The sequence below is a fragment of the Galeopterus variegatus genome, unplaced genomic scaffold (assembly GCF_000696425.1).
Source record: "Galeopterus variegatus unplaced genomic scaffold, G_variegatus-3.0.2 Scaffold478, whole genome shotgun sequence".
NCBI classification, from domain to species: Eukaryota; Metazoa; Chordata; class Mammalia; order Dermoptera; family Cynocephalidae; genus Galeopterus; species Galeopterus variegatus.
The window spans coordinates 397,024-423,857 of NW_007726589.1; the positions used below are offsets into that span (position 1 = coordinate 397,024).

The window sequence follows — 26,834 nt, forward strand, 5'->3', positions numbered from 1 at the left end:
ACTCACTGATTAGAGAAACATTTAAAAATCATCTAGTGCATCTTCAAGTGAAAATGGGCCTTATCTGAAATTTTCTTCTCGAAAGATGACTTTCAAAGAATCTGCAGATCCCTCAGTAAACCTACCCTAACAGTAACTCTCACTAATAAACAATATCCTTATACAAAATCAAAATAATTCACACAGCAAATATTTATTGAATGTCTGCTATATTTCAGGCATCGCAAGTTAGGTGCCTGGTCCAAAAGATATGGTTAAAAGAAACAAACAAATAAACAAGAGAGAGAGAAAAAAACTCTTCAAAAAATAGATAAAACTTAAGGAAAGATTTTTTTTAATTGCCCCTTCCCTCTAGGAGTTCAAAATTTTAGTGGGAATACACTTCTGTAATCATTATGATGCAATAATGTGGAAGTGGGTACAAAATGCAGTGGAACTAAAAGAGTACCTAATTCTGCCCCAAGGAGACAGAGAAAGCCTCCCCAGAAAAGACAGCATCCAAGCTGAGCCTAGAAGGAAGAATCAAGGGTACCAAGCAGACAAGTGGGGGCAAAGGTCTGGAAGCAGGAGAGAGTGTGACATGTGCTGAGGACTATGGGTGGTTCAGTAACTGAAGCGGACAGTGCCAGGGAGGAGCGTGGTATGACATGCAGCTGGACAGGCTGGGTAGGGGCAGGATTGTGAAGAGTCTCTTATGTCCATCAAAGATTTTTAGATTTTGTCCTGTGGACAGGAGGAAGCCATTGGCAAATTTTGAGCAGTTTAATGACATAATAAGGCCTGCATGTTAGAAACATCACTCTGTCTGGGGTCTGAGGAATAGATTGGAAGGGAATAAGACTAGAGAGACGGCAAAACCAGTAAAGTGATGTTTGCTGTGGTTTCTGCAAAAAATGGTGGGAGACTGGAATGGTGGCAGCACTTGCTCTGTATTGTCACACACTCCGTGTACCAGTAGTTAACTTTTCATTAGGGTGCATATGTCTTACTCCACTGGCTGGATTAAACTTCTTGTGGGTCCAGACAGCATCTGATCCCCCTCAGCCCCTGTACAGAGATAGTTAGGAAGAGGAGTCAACAGACTCAGCAATTGCTTAATAGAAGGTGGGGGGTGGGGAGAGAATGGTTTCTAAGTGTCTAATTAGTGGTACCAATACCACTGAGAAGAAAAGGAGGCTTTTGGTTCTGGGGATGAAAGGGGGACAGACATGGGGACAGGTGGGCTTCGTATTGAGTTTGGAGGTGCCTATAGGAAAGAGGACACCTTACTGGGCATAGAACTCAGGAGAGACGTCTAAGTTAACCATGTCCATTTGTATCATAAGCACTTCCTGATGGATTGAAAAGCTGCAGAAATTGCTGAGATGACCCAAGAATTGTGGGGAGTGGGAGAAGAGAATAGGGTCAGGAACAGGACCCTGCAGAGAGTGGTAGAATTTTAAAGGTGGGCCAAAGTAAAAGCAGAGGGCAGAAGGTAAGAGACTAAGAAGAGATTGCCAGAGAGGTAGAAAGCTAACCAGGATAAAATAATGTCATGGAACCTGAGACATGAAAATTCCAAGAAAGAAGAGTTAGTGGACAGAGTAAAGCACTACAAAGAATACAAGTAAAAAGGTGCCATGAAAGGGACATCATCTATGCAACTCACATATGCAAGGCTCAAATGGTTCAGAAAAACTAAATAACCATAATACAAACAATAATAATATAAATTATATGTATATATATTCATAACTTTGTGTGTTTACCTATGTATGGAGTGACAGAGAGAGATATATACAGAGAATGATGGAATGTGGCAAAATGTTAAAAATTGGTGAATCTGGGTAAGGATATTTGAGAGTTCTCTGTACTACACTTGGAATTTTCAATTTTTCTGTAAGTTTGAAATAACTTCAAAATAAAAAGGTGAAGAAAAAAGTGCCCATAGGAATATAGCTACTAAGAGGTTGGCCTGAGCTGAGCAGTTTCATGGGGTGCTAAGAATGAACGCTCTGCTGCAGGGTGCAGAGGTCAGAATGAGATTTGGGGAATGGAGACCCGTGCAGCCTACACTGTCAAGACACTGGGCTGGGAACTGGCAGAGAGACAGGGTTTAACCAGAGAATGGGATCAAGTGAGAGTTTCATTTTTTTCATAGAAGAGACTTAAACACATTTACATGCTAGAAAGAATGAGAAACTAAAGATAGAGCGAGAAAAGAGAAAAGATGTACCATTTAAGCCTATGTATTTTCACTTTAAAAATGCTGAGAATGGACGGTCATCTTCATTTTCTACATAAGACTCATACGAGTACATGCCTAAGATTTTTACTTCAGCTAAGTAATCTCTATTCATTTAACCTTTCCACATAGGTCTTATTGTCCTGAATCATTTTGTGCTGTTCTGTGAATCTTCAGGGGTTTTCCAAATCCAACTTCCGTTGCATGCCCGACTGAACACAGGATTTGGCTCAGGACCCTTACTGGGCAGTGTGAGGAGTGTGCTTTCACTGGCAGAAGATCCTTCCCTGGTGTCTTAGTTCGTTCAGGCTGCTGTAACAAAATACCATTGCCTGGGTAGCTTATAAACAACGGAAATTAATTTTCTCATAGTACTGGAGGCTGGGAAGTCCAAGGTCAAGACACTGGCAGTTTCTATGTCTGGTGACATCCTGCTTCCTGGTTCATAGACCTTCTCCACCTTCTCACTGTGTCCTCACATGGTGGAAGGGGACAAAAGAGCTCCCTGGGTGTATTTTGTAAGGCCGGTAATCCCATTCAGGAGGGCTCTGCCATCATGACCTAATCACATCCCAAAAGGTCCCACTTTTTAATACCATTGCCTAGGGGCTTAGGATATAACGTATGAATTGGGGGTGGGGGGGACACAAACATTCAAATCATAGCACCAGGCAAGGAGCATGTTGTCAGTAGAAAAAACAGAAATTTCTCCAATTAAGTAAGACTTCAAAGGATGAAATAGGATGTTTTCTTTCTTATACTTTAAAATAACTCTTGACTTTTCAGGCAAGGAAAAGGTAATGATAATATGAAAGATGTGTACAACATTTCACTAATTAAGGTCAAAGTCCTTGTAATCACATCCTAAGTAATCTTCCCACTTTTCCAAAGAACTGTTAATTTGGTTTTGCCTCCAACACTTTGAATAGTCTGTGCTTCTAGTCATCTGAACACAGAGTTCTTCCTTACCGCCAGTGAAAATTAAAGCCAATTAATATCTGTGCTGGAAAATTTCTTAATATTAACAGATGGAATTTATAACCCAAGCTCAGAGTATTGATGTTTTATTGTTAGTCAACAGCAGAAAAATGGAGCACTCAGAAACTTCTTTTCATCAGAGCTGATCTTGGAGCTCAGGCACAACTCTCAGGACTCCAGGGTTGAGTCAGGATGAGAGCAAGAGTGGCTTTTGGGTTAAAGCAGATGAATTTTGGGGTTGAGATCAGAGCCAGCATTCTCCCTTCTGCTTATGACATGTAAATAGGAAAGCCGTAAAAGAGAAACAGCCAGGTGCTGCCTTTCACAGGGTTGGGGACAAACTTCCCTTGGGTGGTGCAGTATGAATGAACATTAATGACTAAGGGTGGAGTGGATCTTACCAACAGGTATCATCCCAGCATTAGACATCGGGATTCCCCAATGCTAATGCTCTGTGCATGATGTTAAAACCTACTGCCATTAAGCAGTTATTCTGAGTGCATGTAGTATATACTGACTGCAAGTGTTGGTAACAAAAGAACCCCAGTGAGAGCAGGATGAAGTAGAGGATTTCAGTGCTGATGGAGATTAAATAGCCTGAGAATGACTTTGTATATGAACTTCAGGGAACTCAGGTCTTGCCACCTAAAGAGTGACACCTGATGCCTCAATTGTAGGGCAATAAATCTTCAGTAAACCACAGATCTCAAGTAGGCTGCTTAAAAGGTGAGAGAAATCACATCAAGCCCATAAATGTCTTTCTTTCCTGAGACTGGAATGCCATCTCTGGGTACTTAGATTTACGTGAATAGCATATTTAACACTTGAGACAATCCAAGTTTAAAATGATGAGTCCTTGGCCTGTGCTGACAAAGCACCCTGTGAAGAGTACTATTGTGATCTGAATTGTCACTGAATTGTTAGCAGCAAAGGTAATAACATGATTAAAATCAAGTGGTAACCCAGGATTTCGGATCTGGTACCCAAGAAAAGAAATTTCTGATAGGCATTTTTCCCCCCTTTTGCTGGGAATGAGGAGAGAAAACTGGGAAAAGGGCAGTCAGATGGCAACAGAAAGAGTTCTTTGTCTCTTATTTGTCTAGTGAGTTAAAGGCGAAACAAATATTGAGAAAAATGACATTATCAGCATCAATTAAGATTTGTAGATCACAGCAAAGGGGGGCTTTTTTGACTTTCACAAATGGTGATGACAGTCATGAAAAGAGCCATTGTGTTTCATGAACATACCTGTAAGATTGTAAATAGCATTTCTTTTTCTGGATCCACTCTGCAAGGAAGGAAGCTCTTGGGGCTATATATTTGCAAGCCTTCTTGCCCACATTTCCCCCATGCAGCTCAACATACGACATGGAAGAGAGAACCTTTTCTTACCTGGAATAGAGAAGGGAGTTTTTTCTTTTTTTGGAGTACTGCAGGTAAAAATTTTAAGTTTGTAGGAGCTAATCAGAGCCTAGCCAACCTCCTTAGAAAGCTCAAATTCCAAGGAGAACATACTCTAAATTTCAAATTAGAAGTCATTCTTACTTTAAAAATTTGATACAGTAATATTGTATTTACTGTTTTAAATTTAACAATCTCACCCTTAACCTTATAGTGTGATTTCATTAGAAACAGGATATCACTTAACATTATACAGAAATAGGATGAGTCTTAGCGATTGTTATCAGAAAAGTGAAATAAAAGCCAAACTCATATCACAATGATTTTGATCCTTTTTCTTAGCAAGCTAAAACAAACCATTTGAGCAAAACCATGATTTATTCACTACAAGATGATCCAGGTAACTGTTACATTTTTTCGATTAATGTTGCGTACATACAGGCCACAGAGATGTTTTTATATGTGTGTTCAAAAGGGAGAGATATGTTGCAGTTGTATAACACAGTGGTACATATGGTCATCTTACTGTATTCAATAAGCATTTAATCATTCTTTGCAAAGGTCTCTTAACTCCACTAGTTTTTCACAAAGTAATGAGTGCTTTATTCCTTGGAAAATATTTCTAAATGGCTATAGCACAATATGGTTACATAGTGTATCTATTATACCAGAGGTACATTTTGTTGTTAGGAGTCTTTGAAAAGCATAAAGACTGTTCTGAAATTGGAATATTTCCCCCAGATGTTTGATTGCCTAAGTACAGGCTATATTAAGGAACAGAAGCAAAACAACCCTTGTGGTCTCACAGATGTCCTATCACAGCACAGACTCTTTTATAACCCTCCGAATAAAATCTAATTTGTTTCATCTGGTGAAGAAGTCATTCCTAGCTTCTGACCTGCATGAGTAAGAAGATCTGATAATCTGAATTGTATTTCATATTAAACCTGTACTTGGTTGGTAAAACAAATTATTGATGTTTTCTGGTTATGATTTTTAAAAAGGTTCATCTTAGTTAAAATAAGCTTGCATAATTTGATATAGATTTGCATTTGTACTTACTTTCTATGCATCCCTCTAGAGGTGAAGCTTCGCCCCCTCCCCACCCAACCCCCAACTTGGCAACACTTCACTTTACAGCTTTTAACTCAAAGACTTGTCCTTAATATAAGGCCTATTCTAAGCTCTCTATTTCTTTCTAGGCTCATAATCTAAAATTTACAAGAGGAATCACTCTACTATTCACCCTCCAATTGCCTGAAATTAGGAAAGGATCCTCTGTATTCTTTATCTGCTTTCAATCCCATAGTTACCTTCCTAGAAATCTCAACCCCCAGTTTGAAAAACCCTAATCTAAATTTTGTGAGGAGTGCCAATCTTCTAAATTTACATTAACCGAACTATTTTTTTAGAATTACCAGGAACACTTGTCTCAGTATGAAAGTACAAAATCGAGCAATGTACCAAGAGGTCAATCTTCTGAAATAGCTAATGGCCAGAAACCTTCCAGAAGACCAGCCAAGCCCAAGATTCGAAAACGGCATAAACGCCAGAATGGTCTGAAGTCTTCCATGACTGAAGAGCTAGTTGTTAGTCAAGGAAACGAGAACAACACTCCCAGACAGCAACAAAACCAAAATAAGCCTGTTGATACTTCAATAAAGCATGAATCAATCGTGACTATGAATGCCACTAACAACAATTTACAAGACTCAGGTGCACTTAGGAGCCAGAATCCTAAAGTAACCTCCGATACATTTGCTCCACCAAAACAGGCTTTTGACAAGGTACTGTATAAAAACTCTACTGGATATCACTCAGTGCTGAATGTTAATAAAGAAAAAGGACTCAAAGACCAAGAAGAAAAAAGATTTTCCTACCAGCAGCTACACATCAACACTCTTTCTAACGTGGACTTGAACAGCCTTAATGAATTTTCTAAGACACACATGCTCCTGAGCCAGAAGGGCTCTCAGCCTGTTTATGACATAAGTGTTTATGGATCACCTGAAAATAAGAAACACCCAAAACAGCCTTATACAGAGACAAAATACAAGAACTTAGAAATGTTATGGTAAGAATTCCCTTTTCTCAAGTGGTTTTCCAGAAGAAAAATGAGTGACTGATGGAGAAAGACAGGAGAGGAAGGGGGTTCTGCAAGGATGGTCAGGGGGGAGGGAAAATGCACCTAACAACTTCCTTAGCTCTGGTTCCCTCCTAAAATAGTCCACTTTTGATGTATTTCTTTTCCTTTTCCTCTTCCCTTTCTCCCCTACTTTTTTTCCACTGTAGTTAAACTAGAAGTTGGAGGGAGGGAGAAGGACAGAGGGACCCAGTCAAAAAAAGATCAGGGTGTTTCGAGGGTTGCAAAGTAATATTTGAAAGAAAGAAATTACCTCCAACATTGCAATTGCCTATCCTAAGAAAATAATCTAAAACACAGAAAAATATGTGTCATTTATAGAAATGACCTAAAAATCCAGCAGGAAAATGTTTTTGTAAATTATGATACCTAGTATCATGTAACCACTAAAAATTATGGTTATAAGGAAATGCTTCTATAAAAAGAAAACAGTAGGTACAAAATTACACCTGAGGAGTATGAGCTCTACTGTGTTAAAATGTGCACAGAAGAAAAATACACCAAAATGACGATAGCATTTATCTCTGGCAAGAGAGATTGAGATTAATTTTAATTTATTCTTTACATTTTCTGAACTGTTCAAGTTGCCTACAATGTAGATGTGTTATTTTCATAATCAGGAAAAAGAAAGTTATTTTAAAAGTCACTTCAGGAAATATTTTTGAAGTTATCCAATCAAACGTGTTTTCTATGCACCTGATGTGCTGAATATAATGCTAAAATGCTGTAGAACGTACAAAAGATATATGATAGATGGGGCATCTTCAAGGAATTTTCAATTTTACACATATGAATTGATCCGATGGCCTTTAAGAGACAGTAATCGATAGCAAGCATCCTTGTCTTTTTTATCCTGACTTTGGAGGGATTGCTTCAAACATTTTTACCACTAAAAACAATATTTAGTTTTTGGTAAATAGGGAGATATTATCCTTGCAAAACTTCTCTTCATTTTATCTTGGAGATTCCCTTTGCTTTTCTCTTTCACTGACCCTCCTGTTTTCTCCATCCCGTCTTTCCTCTTCTCAGTTTCCTCTCTCATTTTGGTAGAAAACATCCTCCGTTGCTTGGAAGGTAAATGTTTTGAGAATCTTGCATGATTGAAACTGTCCTTATTCTGCCCCCACCCCATTGATACCTTGCAAGAGTACTGTAGATTTCTAGATCGGAAATCGTTTTCTCTCAGAATTGTCTTTTTGCTTCCAGTGTCGCTGTTGAGAAAACTCAAGCCACCTTATTCCAGATCCTTTGTACATGACATATTTATTTTTCCTCTGGGAGCTGTAGGATCTTTTTCACTGATAAAATGAAATTTTATAATAAAGTGCTTTGGTGTAGGTCTATTTTCATAGATTGTGCTGGACCCTTTTAAACTGGAAAGTTGTGTCGTTAAGTTCTGGGAAAATTTCTTTAGTCATCTCATGGGTAATTCCTTCCAACCATTTGCTCTTTCTGGAAACTCTTGTTATTCAGATGTGTTCTTCCAGCACCATTCTTAACAATTTTCTTTTCTCTCTTGTTCTTCATTTCTTTGTAATTTTGTTCTACTTTCTGGGAGGGTTTCTTAATTCTGGCTTCCAAACTTTCTATGCTATCATGTGGGGTTGTTTTTTTTTTTAATTTTTAAGAGCATATTTTGTTTCTTTTATTGTTTTCTGAAAGTTCATTTTTTTTTTTTTTTTAAAGATGACCGGTAAGGGGATCTTAACCCTTGACTTGGTGTTGTCAACACCACGCTCAGCCAGCGAGCGAACCGGCCATCCCCATCTGGGATCCGAACCCGGGGCCTTGGTGTTATCAGCACCGCACTCTCCCGAGTGAGCCACGGGCCGGCCCGAAAGTTCATTTTTTAATAGCCTCATATTTTTGTTCATGGATGCGGCATCATTTCTCAACAAGACAAATTGGAGCATGAGGATCCTGGTGACAGAATTTTTAAGTGTTTTTAATTCCCTGCTTAGTTCCTCTTTCCTCCAAGTTTTTGTTGATGATGATGTTGGTTTGTTTCCCTTCACCTGTTTTGCTATCATCCACATTAGAGCTTGTCTCAGATGTCTGACAGCTCTTGATTGTCTGCTCTTGATTAAGTGTGAGGGACTAAAAAGCTTATTGGAAGCTCTGAGTGACCGCACTTGTTGACTCTGGGTTTCTGTAGAATGATCTGTATGGGCCGTCTGATGGGAAGCCCCTCCCGTCAGTTTACAGTCTTTTATCTTGGGTGCTCAGATTTATTATCTATACCTGGTGCTTTACAGGCAAGAGACTCATTTTTTCTTCTTCAGAAGGCAAACTTCCAGTGGGCTATGGAGATGGGGAGGGGACAGTTGCCTGTCTGCACAAAATGCCTTAGAAGATCTGGAGATTTGCCAGCTTCTTACAAGACTTTCAGCTAATTCTTCTTATATAAGTTACTCTCACATAAGCTTTCACCGCCCCCACCTCCACTTATAGTTTATGAGCCTTTTAAGGATTCTATGGTGTAAATTGCATTGCTTCTCAGCTTTACCTGCTGTTAACTTAGAGTTCCACTTTTTTGAGTCTGCTAAGACAGTTACTACTCAACCATCTGTTTTCTGCTTCCAAAATTTTTGTTCCCCCTCAACCCCACTTTTGTTCTTATCTTTATGGGTTTATGACTTTTTAAAATCCCTTTATATATCATTTTAATTTGGATTTGGGAGTTAAGTTATATATGTTTATTCTGGTGTGTTTTTTCTACCTCCTTTTTATTTTGAAAATGTTCACACCTAGTAAAAACTTGGGGGAAGATCTACAATGAACACCTGTAGTCCTTCATCTAGATTCACCAGTTGCTTGCTTTTGCCACATTTGCTTGCTATTTGTCATTTATCTATTATCTATCTATCTACTGAACCATTTTAAACCAAGTTCAGACATCACAACACTTTATCCCTAAATATTTCAACATGGATCTCCTAAAAATAAGGACATTCTCCTATACAACAATCACACCATTATCACATCTAAGAAAATTAACATTCAGTAATATCATGCAATATCAGTACATATTTAAATTTTCTTAGTTGTTCCAAAAATGACTTTTGTTGCTGGGTTTTTATTCTCCTGATCCAGAATCCAATCAACATTCATGCATTACATTTGCTTTTTGTGTCTCTTTAATTTTTTTAAAAATCCAAAACAAATTTTCCAACCCTCGCTTTTTATTGTTTTCGGTAACCATGTCTATTTTGGTCATTGTTTTCTCATAGTTACATTTAGGTTAAACATTTTTGGCAAGAATACTGCTTAGGTGACTTGGTGTGGTTTTTATTGCATTATCTCAGGAGGTACATACTGTCAGGTCGTCATGGTATGGGTAATGCTAAGTTAGACCTCTTGATTAAGGTGGTGACTACCAGATCTCTCCATTGTAAAGGTATGTTTTCCCTTAATAATTAATAATTAATATTTGAAACAGTGTAAACATCCTATTTCTCAACAACTTTTTCTGCAACCACTGACAGTCCTTACATAAACCATTCGTTACATTGGGGGTTGCAAAATGGTGATTTTATTATTCTATCAGTACTTCTATATTTATTATATGGCACTCTGTTGACATAAGACCTTTTCAATTTCTTTCTCCTCTTTCTTTTTCTCTCTCTCCTTTTAGTATCACTATGGATTAAATGGTTCTCTTTTTAAAAAAATATGTTAAAGTTTATTACCATCACTATATTTAACATTTTCTAATCATATTGGGCTTGAGCAGTGGGAACTTCTTCACTTCACGTCCTGTGTCCTTTTGACATAACACCTCTTGTCTTTCCTACTTCTTGTCTTTCTGGCATAGCAATATATTGTAGGCTCACCTTGGACTTTCCCTGAACACATGTGGAAGCAGTCATTTTTCCAAGGAGCCCTGATTCTTTTTAGTGGGGAATGGAATTTAGAAACCAAGACTTGAGAGCTGTCTGTGATCTGGAGTGTCATTGCATCTAGACCTGCTCATCAGAGATAGGAAATACCCGTACCTATACCTATGCCTGTATCTGTGCACTAATGGGGTCACACAGACACCTGAAATCCAACACCACTGGCTTCTTCGTCATGCTTCTCCTATTCCACATTTGCATTTCCTTTTTCCCACAGTGAAAAGCCTAGTTCCCTAAAACATCAATATGTTTACTCATTTGTTCTCTTCTGCTACACACATGACAGTCCATTTGAGGATTATGATACCAACGCAACTACCAAAACAATCATTCCAAGCAAAGTTCAAGATTTCCTTGCCCGCCCTTCTTCTCCTATATCCTCCTAAGGGTGTACAATGAAGCTACACTCACCCAAGGTTACTTCTTGAATTATTTTTTTCCAGATGAAAATATCAGTTTGATATATAGTCAGATTCATTCTCTTTCTATTCTTTTTTTAAAAAACTTACACACTTAACTAGTTTAGTGTTAATATTTTTACTTCCCTCCAGAACATGTTCAAAATCATTAGATTATTTTAGGCCAATCACCTCTCTTTGTAATACATATTGCCTTGTCCAACATCTTGCTTAGCACCTTATATCTCCAAAATTAGTCATTGCTTTTATTATTGTTGAATAGAGTTAATGCTGCTTTAGATTTAACCAATTATTTATTAACATCTTTGCCTCACATTCTTTCTTCCATTTTACTTTTTCTTCCTGGAGCAGATCTTTTGGAAATTCCTGTAGCAAGTGTATGTCACTGGTAAATTTACCTAAAAATTCCTTTATTTTGCTTTCTAGCTTGAATTATAGCTTAACCTGGTAAAGAATTCAACTCTTTGAAAACATTATTTTTCTGTCTCCTCTTTTCTGTGTTGCTTTGTAAAGTCTTTTGTCAATATAATCATCACTTCTTTTGTTTTTATCTTTTTTTCTCATTTGGGTTTTTTAATTTCTCTCTTGTTTTTGGTGTTCTGAAGTTTCACTGGGATGTGTCTAGATATGAAATTTTAAATTCTGCTTGAGATTTCTGTAATTTCTAAATCTGAGGATTCATCTCTTTCATAAATTCTGAAAAATTATCACCCATTTTCACTTTGAATATCATGTCATCCAAATTTGTTCTATTTTCTCCTCCAGGAATGCCCAGTAGATGTGTATTAGATTCTCTTATTCTGTGAATTTTTAACTTTGTTTCTTATTTTACATCATTATTTCTCTGTATTTTTCTGAGAAATTTCCTCAGATAAGTTTTCCAGTGCAATAATTCTCTCCTTGGCTGTGTCCAATCTGCTCTTTAATGTATCTGTTAATGAGTTTTAAATTTCAACAATGGTATTTTTTTATGTATGTCTAGACTTTCTATTTGATTCTGAGTAAAACCTCTCTGTTCTTTTTTCAAAATATGTTTGTCAGGATTTTGATTTTCTCTTTCCTGTCTTTATTTTAAACATACTTTATGAATGATATCTAATAATCTATTATCTGAAGTTCTTGGAAGTCTGTTACCACTATTTTTCTGTGTGTGTGCATGTATGTCTGCTGCATGTCATACTTAGTAGACTATTTCCTCTTATATGTTATTATTTTGGATTGTGGACTTATGTTTAGCCATCTTGTCTATGGAAACCTGGGCAAGCTTGAGTGGGAGTGTATCCCTCTAGAGAAGTTTTATATTTGCTTCTGCCAGATGGTACAGAAGTATCCCTCATCCAGGGACATTGTTATGCTCATTTCTTGGTGTTGAATTTCCATGATTATACAGGTAAGGCAAATTTGAATCCCAAATATTGTTCCATACATAGGGCTGGCTGGTTGGCTTAGTTGGTTAGAGCACAGCCTTGTAACACCAAGGTCAAGGGTTTGGATCCCCAATACTGGCCAGCCACAAAAAAAAAAAATCCAAATATTGTCCCATAGTAACTAACAGGAGTTTTTTCTCTATTCATAGCCCAGATCAAGACAGATAAGCCTGCTTTGTTGTTTCCTAAAGCTGGCAAATGTGTTCTTAACTAATCCACCATTCTATTGAGGATGTAGCCCTTCAAGAGTTACAGTCTTTATGCAGGGATCTCAGTTCTGATTCCCTGCCTCACATGGAGCCAAGATCTCGCATTACCGGTACAAGTGTTAACTGTTAAAACTCAAACCCTTAGACCCAAAACTCCCACAAAGAAAGGCATAGCTTAGCTAATCCAAGATTGGCTTTGGTTTTAGTTCCTTTTTTGTTTTTGGTCCTTCAAGATGTTCTGCCTCTCTTACAAATTCAACTGTGTATTTAAAGGATGTTTAATTTAACCCAACATTTCTAGATGTTTTATAGTAGAAAGTTCTTTGACTTTTCAAAATGGTGTTTTTTCACTTTTGATTTCACTAAATGAAAGTTTTAAATAAGAGTTAGCATATCCTAAAGAAAAAAGAGGAGGAATTTAAGATAGGAAATTAATGTATTCATGAAAAGATTAAGCTAAAGGTCATTAACTTGCGTAACAAATACATCAAATTAATGGTTCATAAAGACTTATCCCAGAGGTCTTATGTATCCAGGTTTTATTAACAGTTTGCGGGTTTTTTGTTTTTGTTTTTTCCAATAAGGAAATTCCATCCTTCCTCGGACAGCCAACCTATTAGAGCTTCTCCAGATTCACGGCTCACTCAGATCATGGAGCAGCATCAACAAGCCTTGGTGCAGCTGACCGAGGTGCAGCCCAGCGAAGGGGCCTTATCCAGCGTCACGCTTCCACCTATACTGTCAAGGGTAGAAAGTGAATCCCAACTCAGTTCAGACAGAAGCCAAAGAAGCCAAATGAAAATTAGTCGTAGCAATTCTGAAAGTTATCTGTCTCAACTGGAAAAAGGGAAAAAGCATAGGAAAAGAAGCGGCATTAAGGTAATAAAAGCATCATTTTACCAAGTAACCTTTTAATTTTGATAAAACACGGACAGGCCTGGATTTTCATTCCCCTTAATTATAGCCTTGGAGTAGAGATGGTCATTACTGAGCTGCTGCCACAACTGGGTGGCCCAGAGTCCTAAGGGACTGCTTTCCTCTAGCCCCTTCTACTCCCTGGAACTTCCCACCCCTTCTTTCTAGAAGTTGTTGCTGCCAGGAGTGCCTATTTCCGCCTCCTTTTAGAGTCATCTTAGGGAAGAGTCTGCATTTGCAGAGGTGATAATCCTCCTTTTATGCCCAGCTTAGACATCACTTCCTCAGAAAAGCTTCCATGCCCCATCCTGGCCCCTATTCTAAACTGAGTCCCAGGTACATCCTCATATCTTAAAAGAAGAGGAAGTAGCATTGAGTGAGTGAAAGTCCCTGATGCTGCTCCGTGTTCCCTGCCACCGCCCACTGTCTCCACGTCCCCTGAGAACTCTTCTTGGCCCTAATCTCACCTCAGCTTCTGCAGTAAAATACTCAGGCTAGCCAATGACTGTGCTTTCCTCTGAAATGTTGGCTAGTCTTTACTGAGTTCTTTGTCTATAATGAGATTCACCATTACTAGCATCTTTGCACATTTAAATATTTTCCCATAGGGACTATATGGCTTAATAAGTAAAATTGGGGGGCCAAAAGAAGAATGTTTTCAAGAAGAAATGAAGGAGCACAGGAAGGAGACTTGGGTTTGCTACAAGCAATACAAACCCCTCAGGAAAGAGCACTTGCAGCTAGTGTCAAATCATTTGCTACAAGCAATACAAACCCCTCAGGAAAGAGCACTTGCAGCTAGTGTCAAATCAAGCTAGAAAATGCATTCTGTCTTACAGGACAGCAGAGAAAGGCCTGGTTGGAAGCAATAATCCTGTGGTGAGTTGGGTTCTCCAGAAACAGACAGTGAAACGAAGATTCGCGTGCAGGAGGTTTATTGAGGACCACCCTCAGGAACCTCCCCTGTGAGGGGGTGAGGGGAGCAGAGCTCGGCAGAGGGAAAAGGCAAACTGTGGTGCAGATGCAGCAGAAACCTCGGCCAAGATTCTGAGGGTTCCGAAGTCAGGACGGCCCTTCAAGGGCAAGGGACCAGGATTTGTTCCCCACATGGACCTGCCATTGGATAGAGACTGCCCCTGGAGAAGGGTTGCGAGTCTAGGCACAGTAGCTGCAATTGGCTGAGGGCAGTTCTTAGAGAGGGACTCAACTGTGGACCGTCAGCAGACGACAGTCCCAGCAGCTGGGGACGAGCACCTCGGTCCATCAGGGCATCTGCTCTAAGGCAGTTTAGGGGAAATTAAGCAGAACATTTCTTTTTTTTTTTTTTTTTTTTTTTTTTTTTTTTTTCCCGGCAAAAAAAAAATCCCCTATCCAGTTCAGGAAATGTGGCTGAGGGAGTGGCAGCTGCCGCTGAGGACCTGCTTTGCATATTGAAACAACCTTGGAAGAAAAATACCAAAAACTCACTGTCATCAGCTTCTGTTTCTTTTTTTCCTTTTTCTTTCTTTCTTTTTTTTTAAAGATGACCGGTAAGGGGATCTTAACCCTTGACTTAGTGTTGTCAGCACCACGCTCTCCCAAGTGAGCCACGGGCTGGCCCTCAGCTCCTATTTTGAGGCAAGCCTGGCACCCATTGCATGGAATTCTCTTGGCCTCCACATTTCCTTCCTGCATATTTTTAGGAGAAAGTCTCTGGCCACTGTTTCTTTTTCCCCTAGTGTCAGGAAAACTCTTGCAAATACCGGAAAAGCAGAAGTTGAAGCTCCTTGAGTGCAAAGCTAACATTCTCCTTATCTTTCTCACACTGTTTCAGAAAGTAGATCATCCCCTGCTGGTTCCTTTTCCTTTTTTTTTTTTTTTTTTGTCTTTTTTCATGTCCGGCAACGGATCGCAACCCTCAGTGTCGCACCCGCACCTCGCTCAGCCAGTGAGCGGGAACTGGTCTGTATGTGGGATCCGAACCCTCGGCGGGAGCGCTACCGCACTCCCAAGCGGCGCACTGTAGCAGTGCGCTACCGGGCCGGCCCAGCAGAACATATCTTGATTGTGTTGAATTCCTTCTAGAAACTATGGTAGGTGCTGGAATGTAAAGGTGCATGAGCCATGACCCTTCCCCAGAAGAAGCTTGGGGTTCGTGGATCTGGGGGAGACAGACATGTAAATGGCTTTAGTATAATGTTGCAATGAAAAAAAAAAGTCTGCATGGGGAACACAGGGGAGGATGCATATCAAGATTTGACAAAGAAGAAGGACTGAAAGAGCATTTCAGGCAGGGGGACAGCATGAGCCAAGTTTCTGAGGTGTGACAACACGGTGCATGCTGGGAGCGGACAAGCATTTCCTGCTGCGGTAACTGAAACTGGGTGGTGTGGGGCGCTGGGAGAGGTGGGCGGAGAGGCAGGTAGGGGGCAGGCTTTAGAAGAGCTTGTTTTGCACCCAAAGAAGGACTTTATTCTATAGGCCAGAGGGGGGCCATTGAAAAATTTTGAACATGGTCAGATTTGTATTTTAGAAAGACTGCTCTGGCGGCAGGGTGCAGGGCAGATGCAAGACATTCCAGGATGTTACAGGATTATGAAGTCAACGGGCCGTCACATGGGGCCTTCAGAGAAAAAGAAAAGGGGAAACCTTGAAGAGAAGAAAGGCAAGCTGGGCTAGAATAGACAGCGGATCATATTAAAGAGAAGAGAAAGAGGATGGCTTCGGGCTGAGATATGACCAGCCCCCGCCTGCAGCTCCCATCTTGGAGCCCCTCGCTTGCCCAGGTCTTCAGCTGACTTACAACCCTAGAGTCTGCAGCCCAGCTCCTTCACCTACCCCACCTGAGGGCTCTTTGAACTCCTTGTTCTAATGGCTTCCCTCACATCCTCCCTTCTGCCGGGGTCCCTCGTCCCTGCCCAAGCGTGGAAACCACTACTAGCCCCTTAGATCTAGGAGAATCCTTCCACTGTAAATAAGAGATGTGTTTCTGGAATTACAGGTAACTTCTTTTTCCACAGAAACATCATTACATGGTAGTTAGGTTCTAAGGTACTATTAATACTGTTTTTGAGTATTTCATAAATAAAATAGTTTTGTAGACTAGACTAGGAAGCCGACATCATACATATTATTGTTTCTATGGAGAAATTTATTCAGAGCTTTGGAACCTACCCATTCTCAAAGTGAGGACAGCCTGTGTACTCCAGAGCTCACAGACTGCCAGAGCTAAAAAGTAGCTCAAATGCACTTCCTTAGAAAAGAACCTTCCAGGTTAGGATTCTTGCCAACTATGGACTGTTGTTGAAAAGGCACGCTTTTGGGGCCGGCCCGGTGGTGCACTGGATAGTGCGCCGCTTGGGAAGCGCGGCAGCGCTCCCGCCCGAGGGTTCGGATCCCACATACTGACCGGCTACTGCTCACTGGCTGAGCGAGGCGTGGGAGCAACACCGAGGTTTGCAATCCCGTTGCCGGTCCTTGGTCCGGTACGGGGGCAACACTGAGGGTTGCGATCCGTTGCCGGACACGGAAAAAAGACAAAAAAGACAAAAAAAAAAAAAAAAAAAAAAAAAAAAAAAAAAAAAAAGAAAAGGCACGCTTTTAAACTCAACCCTCAGCCAGCAGGGTGTAGTGGAAGCCGTGGACTCAGTCCTTCCTGAGTTCTCGTCTCAGCCCTGTCACCTGATATCTCTGTGACTTGGGCAAGTTGCTACATCCCCTGAGCCCCTATTTCCTTGTGTGCACAATCAGAACCATTCTTTCTTTTTGTAGATTTGGTATGATATTAAATGAAATCATTTATGCAAACCTTAGCTTATTCCCTAGCAAAGGACAGACATCAACTAAATGTTAGTTTTCTTTTCCTTCCTCCTCTTCATAATTTGAATTCATGTTTTAGTGAAAAAAAGGCAGAGGAAAGTACCCTGGTAACAGGGCATGTGAGAAATCTAAGAGTGTGGGAGGGGAGGGAAGAGGAAAGACACTTTCCAGTTACTGCCTCCCAAACCCTCCTTCCAACTGGGAAAATCCCTCCCTTCCTGCTTTCTGTCAGGAATGTTACCATCTATATGTAGCCATTTTCTCAGTCCAACACCTTCAGCCTACATCTGACAAACACACAGAAGCACTCTTTGTCCTTCAAGTTATTCTAGCAACTAAAATGACTTAGAACTGAGCTATATGTATAGGACAGCAGGTAGCCTGGGCACCAGACAGAGGGAATTATTATCCAGGCCATGCCCACTTGCTAGTCTCATCAAATCTGGTGGTTTCCAAGGGAATCACCCAGAATCACATTAAAAACTTGAGGATTTGTAAAGATAATAGGCCCAAGCACCCTTCCTCTTCTCCTGGCAGTTCTGCTGTGACTGATTTATGAATACAAGGTATTGGACATTCTATTAAATTGAGTCATCAGCCAGTAAGAGATTAGCACGGTGCAAAGATGACAAACAGTGTAAAAATATCTTTCACAACCCACCACAGAATGACTGCTTAAGGAGTTTTCTGACAGCCGACTGTGTTGAGCTGGGGTAATTAACTCATGTGTTTGTTGTCACAGACAATCCGAGCATTGCTGCTTGACTGCTTCTAAGAAGAGGTTTATTTGGATTAAGTTTATCAACCACAGAGCAAATTTTCTTCACTTGCTGTTCCCCAGTATTTGAGGCTTTGTTTTATGTCCCATTTTTCAGTAACTTTCTCACACTTACACATCTAAAGAATTTTCTGGAGAATTGCTCTGCAGTGTCCCCAACAGCAGGGAACAACATTTCAGAATTGAAACACATCCTCACTGAACAGTCAATGTCATTTCCAATTCAGGCACCCTCTGTCCCACGTTTACAATAGAAATCACTCTTCTGGCTTGACAAGAATTGTGATTAATTACTGGTAGAAACCTTCCATTAGGAAAGTTTGCTAAAGAGACCAACTGTGAACACAGTTCAGAGGAGCAGGTCTGGTTTTAACAATCGTCAGACAGGGCCAGGGTCGGCCAATGCCAACTCATGTGCATCTTTGCAAAGACTGGCAGTGAATCCTGTCAGGGCTTTGTTTGAGAGCACACTTGTATTTTCCAATTGGTTCCCCCTGTGTTTGGAGACTTAGCAAGACTATTGCTGTTGATTTATCTTTTTTTAATTTTTTTGCATTGTGCTACTGTGATGTTAATCTTCTAACAGCCAAGGAGAGGTAAATCAAAGTAAATTCCGGAGATTATTTTACTATAAAAGACTTTGGAAGAGACAAAGTAGATTAGTGGCTGCCTAGGGCTGGAGATGGAAGGGGGAAAGGGAGTGATTGCTAAAGGATATGGGGTTTCTTTTTAGGGTGATGACAATGTTCTAAAATTGGATTGTGGTGATGTTTACACAACTCAGTAAGTATAATAAAAACCCTTGAATTGCATAACTTCAAATAGGTGAATTTTGTAGTAGGTGAATTATATCTTAATAAAGCTGTTAAAAAGACTTTTGATGGAGGGAGATCAAACAAAACAGCAGCACTGAGAACAGATCAAGATTACTTGCACCAAACTTAAGTAAATCCAGGATTTTTCATTGCCAGTCACCCAGAACAAACTTCGTTAGGAGCCATCACTGTCCCTTGAGAAATATCCCTGTGCCGTAAGCACCTCATCCTGTAAAAGGATCAACAGCACATCGAGATGGCCCCTGTGGGCCCCACTCTGTCCCTTCATGTCCATATGTAATGCTGGAACCTTGGCTCTCTCTTTCTGTGCTAGCCAAGACATTTATCCTAGGTGATAGTGAGAACTGTGCCTGGAGAGCAATGAACGATTATGCATGCTTCACAATGTGTCTTTTGTGAGTCAGTGGAATGATTAAAAGTTAAGCAGCTTCAGACTAAGGATGTGATTTCTAGGCACTGATCATTTCTTTCTCATCATCTTTGGACAAATTGGATTTATGACTTAGATAGGAGTGGGGTTTTTTCCCTTCCTTTTCATTATTAGTTTACTCTGGCAAGTAGATAGTAATTCAGTGATTGCAAAACAATGATAGAGGTGGCATATGTGAGAGAAGGAAAATTTGCAATTGCAAAGTATAAGTTTATTCATCTATTAGAAACTAGTAAAGGTTTTAAGTGTGATAATACCCAGTGTAATCAAGGTTTGGACAAAAACATCAATCTTATTGCTTTATTGCAAATGGAAGTGTTAATTGATAGCCTTAAACATGTTCTTTTTGTCTCAATAATTCCACCTGTATTAATTTCTTTCAAAGAAATAATCATAGTAGTTTATGAACAGTGCTGACCCTAGGATATCTTAAATGTTCAAAATTTAGAAGAAAAGCTAAACAATTCAACTATAACCAGACAATAGAATGTTATGCATAAAAATCACATTTTCAAAAAAAATCTAGTGACAGGGAAATACAGTATAATGCTAAAATGATTAGTGAAAAAACATAAAATAATTTGTAGTATATGGACAATTTTATAAAAGTATGAATGGACAGATGTGACGGACAAGAAGCAGCTATAGTGATTTTGCTGGGTGATGACTCGTTTTCTTAAGGAAGATTTATGATTTTGAAATGCCTTTTAATGAGCAATTTGTCTTCTATTCTATATACTCTAATGTTATAGAATTTTTAATGACTTTGGCCCAAAGGGTTCCTTAATAAAAAAATCTCTCACTTTTTAGAATTAGATGCACTAAAAGAGTTTGACCATAAATGTTTGACATTCTAATGGGGCAAACTCTACTTACAGAATTTTTAATTCTCACAGTGTAGAAGTGTTGCTTATATGGCACAATATTTTGGCCCTTTTGAAGTATGACATTGAAGCACTGCAATATTAGAAATATTGCTTTCAGGAGCAAGTAACAGAATTACCACTTACAACACTTTCAAAAATATGGGTTCATTCTTCTTACATACAATTGGTCCATGGTAGGTGATTGCTAATACTGGTGGGTCCACAGCTCAAAATATCAGAACATTTGTGTGACTCACTTGCTTCTTCCTGGCTACAAGATTGCTGCTGCAGCTCCAGCTCTAGAAGTTGCATCCACATTTGAGGCAAGAAAAAAGAGAAGGGGGAAGGGCCACACCAGCCCAAATTAAAGCTTCCTTAGACACACCCTTTACTCCAGCAGATTTTCATTTATACCTCATGGGCCAGAATTCAGTGCTGGGAAGTCTGGGGAAAGAGTATTTGCCTTTTGAGCATCTACAGTGGGAGGTGGCAATAGAGAAGCTAATGGAATGACTGGATAGTCCATAAACCACTGTGAGCAGGACACATTTTTGTAATGGTCGATACAATGTATAAACATAAGTTCATTTTTAAGATTGGGGAGTTAAATGCAGTAATTATATCTAATATGATGAAACGTTCTATTATTTTAAGTCTCTGGACTATCTCTACCAATTCTATCTTAGAAAAAGGCACATTAGACATATTTTATATCTTAGGACTTAACATAATAATTAACAGGAGCTTTCAAAACTTATAAAAATAGGGCCAGCCCATGGCTCACTTGGGAGAGTGTGGTGCTGATAACGCCAAGGCCAAGGGTTCGGATCCTATATAGGGATGGCCGATTAGCTCACCTGGGAGAGTGTGGTGCTGACAACACCAAGTCAAGGGTTAAGATCCCCTTACTGCTCATCTTTAAAAAAAAAAAAAAAAACTATAAAAATACTATGCCTTGTCACTATCAAATAGACAGGTAGTGTCATTCACAGTTGGTATAGAACAGCTACCTCTTCAGTATGGCTATTTTTTCTCCCTTCTAAGCACAAATTTAGATGTGCCCTAAGATAATTACTGTCATCCAATCCATCTCTTTCATACTGTCTTTCCTACCCTTCCCAAAAAGGAAACCAAATTAATTAACAAACTGAAAAAAAAAAATTCGGTTTCCCCACAAGTGGAAGTAGCAAGTATAAACTCCTATTTTAATGTTGAAAGCCACAGTTTGGGGAATATCTGAATCTATACTGTAGTCTGGACTAGACTTTTTCTAGACTTTTTCTAGCATTAGGCTTTTTCCTCTCTATTATTGTGCTCAAGTATTATAATCTAATAGTTAAATTGCCTCACTCTCTTTCTCTGTCCTGTTAAATGCATAATATTAAGAAGAGTTATCATATAAAATTCTGTGTGCCCTTCAAAATATCCAAAATCACACTGAGTTAATAAAATGAGTTTCTTAGTGGGTCTTGCCAAGACTCTTAAATGCTTACTTTCTTTTGAATATTAAGAATGGATTATAGTTGTTTTTCCTTTTAAATTATCTCTTTTTCCCAGCAACCAATAGCAAAATTTTAATGTTTGCTTCCTTCTTTGCTCCTCTTCTGTAGTGTCTCTAACAGACAATATTTTGACGTTGTTGGACAAGGTATTCTCTTCCTGAAACAGTGTTCCTATCTGATGCACTTAGGTTGCTTCTCTAGGGAAGTCATTTGGGTTAGCAAACTGTACTGTACAAGACTGGATGTAATAGTAATAGCAGCAGTGGGAAAGTGGTGATAGATACGTTATGTTAGAAACATTAACAACAAAACAGCCCATCCTAGATTGAAATTTTTTATTTATAATTTTTGGAATTTCAATTTTCTTTACTGCAGAAGTGGAAAAGCCAAAACAGGTTAGCTAACCAGCTACAAATTACCAAAGAGACTATTATCAATAACACCATTAAAATGGAAGAATTGTCAGGAAATGCACCCATACTCTGACAGTCCACACAGGCTTCCATTCCTCATATTCCTTCTTCCCTTATGTGGCTATGACAACTTGGGGGACACACAAGTCCCTAAAAGAAAGTGTTTCTGTGGTTGTATTTGTAGAGTTCCAAGCTGAAAGGTTATCAGAAAAGAGACGTGAAGCTTGGAGGCCTTGGACCTGACTTTGAGTCCATCAGAGACAAAGTGAGTGAAATGTACATACATTGTTTTCAGGCTTGACTCAGCCCATCAGTCTTTTAGCAAAACTGTATAAAGATGCCCCACAGAATTAAGCCCTAATTCAAAAGTCGCACTGTGATTAGAGACTCTTCTGAAATAGCAGTGATAACAGAGACCCAGGCACTCCTTTTACTATAAAATAAAAATGCTTAGTCCATGTTGTTTTATGTAACCACATTTCAGTTAGTTTTGAAGGCCCATGCAGAAAAGTGGGATATGTGCACATGAAAAGAGATGTGTATGTTATGTGGTTGTTGGTCTTTCCCAGTAGAGTTATCTTGATAATTTTGAAGAGTGGCTACAGAGAAGACACTTAGGGTAAGAGTTTCCCAACCCCTGAAGAGTGCATCCACTTTATTCTCTCTCCTCTAGTGAAAGGAGATCTTCATTTAATGTGTTTTAACTGCGGTTGCACTCAAGGCATAAAAAGAGAGTATAGTTCAAAGTTTGAAGCAAAAATGAAAATAAATTGGGTAAATGCAACAAAGAAGGGACCGAGTGTGATTTAGCCACTGTTAAGAGAACACTGGGTATGCTATTGCTGTGATGTTCCTCCTCACAGAGAGACTATTTCTAGCAGAAACATTAACTTAACCATTTCACTGCTGTCACCTTGTGTGTGGTAATCTCTTTTCTCCTGTGCTGCTGATATAATATGCCCAGGTCACTAAAACTAGTGTCACTTTAAACAGAGAGTAGAGAGAGCTAGCGGGACCTGTGATTCATCACAACTGTTTGTCTGAACAGATGCAAAAATTAATACAGCAAAAGGAATACGCAAAACAAGTTAAGGAGCACAACATGAAGACACTAGCCGTTCTGTCAAAACCACAAACAGCGAAAACTGAAAATAAATCTGCCATCCCTCGGCAGAAGGTAAGAAATTCTCATTAAGGCATTTATTTCTTCAATCAGAATTTAAAGGAAACTTCTTTTACCTCTTAACTTAAAATTTTTTTCTGTGTTTTTGGAGCACAGGAGATGTTTTAGCTACTGTCATTCCTGCAGCTACCACCACTGACAGATATTGATACAATAGTGACACACAACACACACACACATACACACAATACTGTAAGGTTAGCCTTTTTTTTTTCCCTGAATTTCATTGTCTACACATCTTTTCTCCCAAGTATAGTATTTTATATTTGTTGCACATAAAAATTAAATAATAAGGTGATTTATTAGATGAAACTAGCAATTCTGATTAACAATCTCATTCTCAATCTTTAAATAAGTTTTAAAGAAATTAGTGTCCTCTCGCTTTTAATATGTCAAAGAAAAATTCTTCATTGTTTCTCTCAAGTTCATTCTGCACCCCTTATGCTTTTCTGTATGGATTGTAATATACAGATTCCTCTATAGAAGAAAAATGATTTCATGAAATACAGAATGTTCTCCCTCTCAGATGTCACCTGACCACAAGTCATGATGTAAATGGATTACATACTGTGGAGACTCAGAGCTTTGCAGTACAAGTCTCTGCCTCAATAGATCTACCTAATCCCAGTAAGAGCATGGGACTCTTTGCATAAGGGACAAGTGATCCTTCGGTGCCTTTAGGAATTTGTACTTCATGTTCTTTTTTGCAGACCATCATATTTTCTGTTTGTTGCCTTTCTTCCTCAGACCTTGAAGACCTCACGTCACTTGATTGGGTTTCCAAGGTGCCACTTTTTCTTTTTTCTCCAATCTACTACTTTTTCACAAAGAACTTCAAAGCAACAAATCTATACTTAGAAATTCCTATGGAATTCACCTACACACGCTGAGAAGTCTGGATTTTTTCCCTATGTTTTGGAGTTTTTTTCTCTTCCCAGGACCTAGAAGATACTATCCATTTTCAATTCGGCTAACAAGAAACTCTTATTAAAATACAAAACTGATGTAAAGGACTTAGAAATCATATTTAGTGACCTCATTTTTATTGTGATGCCTTTCAGAACTGACATCACTGAAGAAAAGTCTGCCTTTTCCCAACATTTAGGTTTCTGTAGATATACTAAAGAAAAAAATAATTTTTGACCTCATACTTTCTAGAGTTCTAAGAGCCTAGGAACAAGAATAGTTGATATAATAACAGAGGCTCAATTTTATATCAACTACAGTGATGTCTTTGGTCTCAAGCTGTAACAAGTCCTCTTTGGATAGAAAGGTCTGTTAATATCTCCTTACTAGAAATTTGGTTTTAATAAGACTGCCAGAAACAAAATAGATCAAACACATGAGATATCTATTTTCAAACACTTGAAGGAAACTCAGTTTTATGAAGAAAACATCCAAAGGACACAACTGTGTATGTCATTCTTCAGCTCCTTTTTTCCCCACAGCCTATTGTTTTGTGGCTAATTTGTTTTGTTTAAACTGTTCCTTATATTGGATTATTTGCATTTTCCATTTGACCTCAATTTCCACCCGTGTTTTATATTACACTAGTAGTCTCCATTTATATTGTAAATAAACATTTCCTAAGACTAGATTTAATTTAAGGAATCAGGGCTCACTTCCCATTTCAAATAAAATTTTATCTTTATGCTTTTAGGCTTTGGAATATGCTAAGACCATCCCAAAACCCAAAATACCAAATCTGACTGGTCAAGCATCAAAGGAAGAAAAAAACCCAACCTATGCTGGAAAAGAAGAACGTTTACCTGAAATCTCACTTTTGGAAATACTGCAGAGCAGACACGAAAGGGAAAAGCAAGCTGTGGCTGCTTTCAAAGTCCTTCACATTGTATAGACAACATCTTGTAGGAGACCAAAAACACTCCAGGAATGGACATGGAGAAAACAAACTCCAGCCAATCTGTCTGCATTGAAAGTGATGACCAATTACTATCACCTAACTGCAGTTCATGTGGCTTTGTGCAGGATTTAAAATATGGGGCCCAATCAGATTATGGGGCCATATTTTACTTTCTAGGAAGATTTTTAGTTATCTATTTTCAAATCAGAATTTGGGCTGAATAAGTACTAGAGAATAAAGCCTTTGCTTTTATGTTGGATCTTTTTTTGTCTTTTTTCGTGTCCAGCAACGGATCGCAACCCTCAGTGTCGCGCCCATACCGGACCGGGACCGGCTACGGGATCGCAACCCTCGGTGTTGCTCCCACACCTCGCTCAGCCAGTGAGCGGGAACTGGTCTGTATGTGGGATCCGAACCCTCGGCGGGAGCACCACTGCACTCCCAAGCAGCGCACTGTAGCAGTGCGCCACCGGGCTGGCCCGTATGTTGGATCTTTTGATTTCTTAATCTATCTCTATGCTTCCTTAGCATAATGAAAACCTTGAAGTTACCCAGAAATAAATTTATATACTTGTGTTTCTTACTTACCTCTCTGATGAGAAAAAAAAATAGCATAAACATTTCAGTTACTCCTAAAATGAACTCAATTAACTAATCATCAATAAATTTTCAGATAACATTTCAAAAATACTACTAGAATCTCCAACTTTAGCAAAGGGTTTATATATAAAATTGAAAAAGATGAAGGTACATCTAGATGTGCCTACTCAAATAGAACACATTCCAATGTTGTTCTAACACAGCATCAAGACATTAGTCAGAGGGCTGGATAGTTAGCTCAGGTGGTTAGAGTACAGCCTTATAACACCAAAGTCAAGGGTTCAGATCCCTCTACCAGCCAACCACAAAATAAAATAAAGACATTAATTAGAAATCCTCCAACAAGTTCGAAAATGCCCAACTCAGGCAACTCTGAGAGAGACACTTTATCAAAGTTACTTACTCCAAGTATATAAATTTGCTGGACACCTTCCCATCACAGATTGCTTAAAATATTGTTAAATGTGTGCATATACACACAAGAAATATTACATGACAAAAGCATTCCATAGTTTACTACTTAATATAAACATTCATAAATATTTTTTACCTTTTTTACCTTTTGAAACATTGTAAATATTCCTAGTCTTAAAATAATTACTGGAGGATTTAATTTTTTAGTTCCTTCCTTATATTAGATGGGTATTGCATTCTTAGATGGACATATCCAGAAATTGATAATTTTAACACCAGTTTAGGGCAAATACATTACTCGTATGTTCTCTACATTTAATACACCATAATGTGGTATATGAGGTGCCTATACATAACTTTCTCTTAAAACTGGAAGCAGTTAGAGTTGGGAGTCTGGAAAGATAACAAGTATCTGAAGATAAATAGAAAATCAGAAAATCATGTTCCAGTGGTATCTGGAAAATAATACATGAGTTAGTTTAGGAAAATCACAATCCAAACCGTTCCTAAAAGAAGAGGCCACTTCAGGATACATGAT

General features: G+C 38.9%; 1 protein-coding gene across 2 annotated transcripts in view; it reads left to right on the plus strand.

The window, feature by feature from the left end:
* Positions 1-25,528, plus strand: part of LOC103587691 (chromosome unknown open reading frame, human C11orf63) — a 58,593-nt gene extending 33,065 nt beyond the window's left edge. For both annotated transcript variants that reach the window (XM_008569214.1, XM_008569213.1), the window contains 5 exons: positions 6,016-6,677; positions 13,282-13,576; positions 22,420-22,500; positions 23,284-23,412; positions 25,079-25,528. In XM_008569214.1, the coding sequence (XP_008567436.1) occupies positions 6,016-6,677; positions 13,282-13,576; positions 22,420-22,500; positions 23,284-23,412; positions 25,079-25,276 (1,365 nt within the window). In that variant the 3' untranslated portion in view covers positions 25,277-25,528. The remainder of the gene's footprint in view (positions 1-6,015; positions 6,678-13,281; positions 13,577-22,419; positions 22,501-23,283; positions 23,413-25,078) is intronic.
* The last annotated feature ends 1,306 nt before the right edge of the window (positions 25,529-26,834 follow it).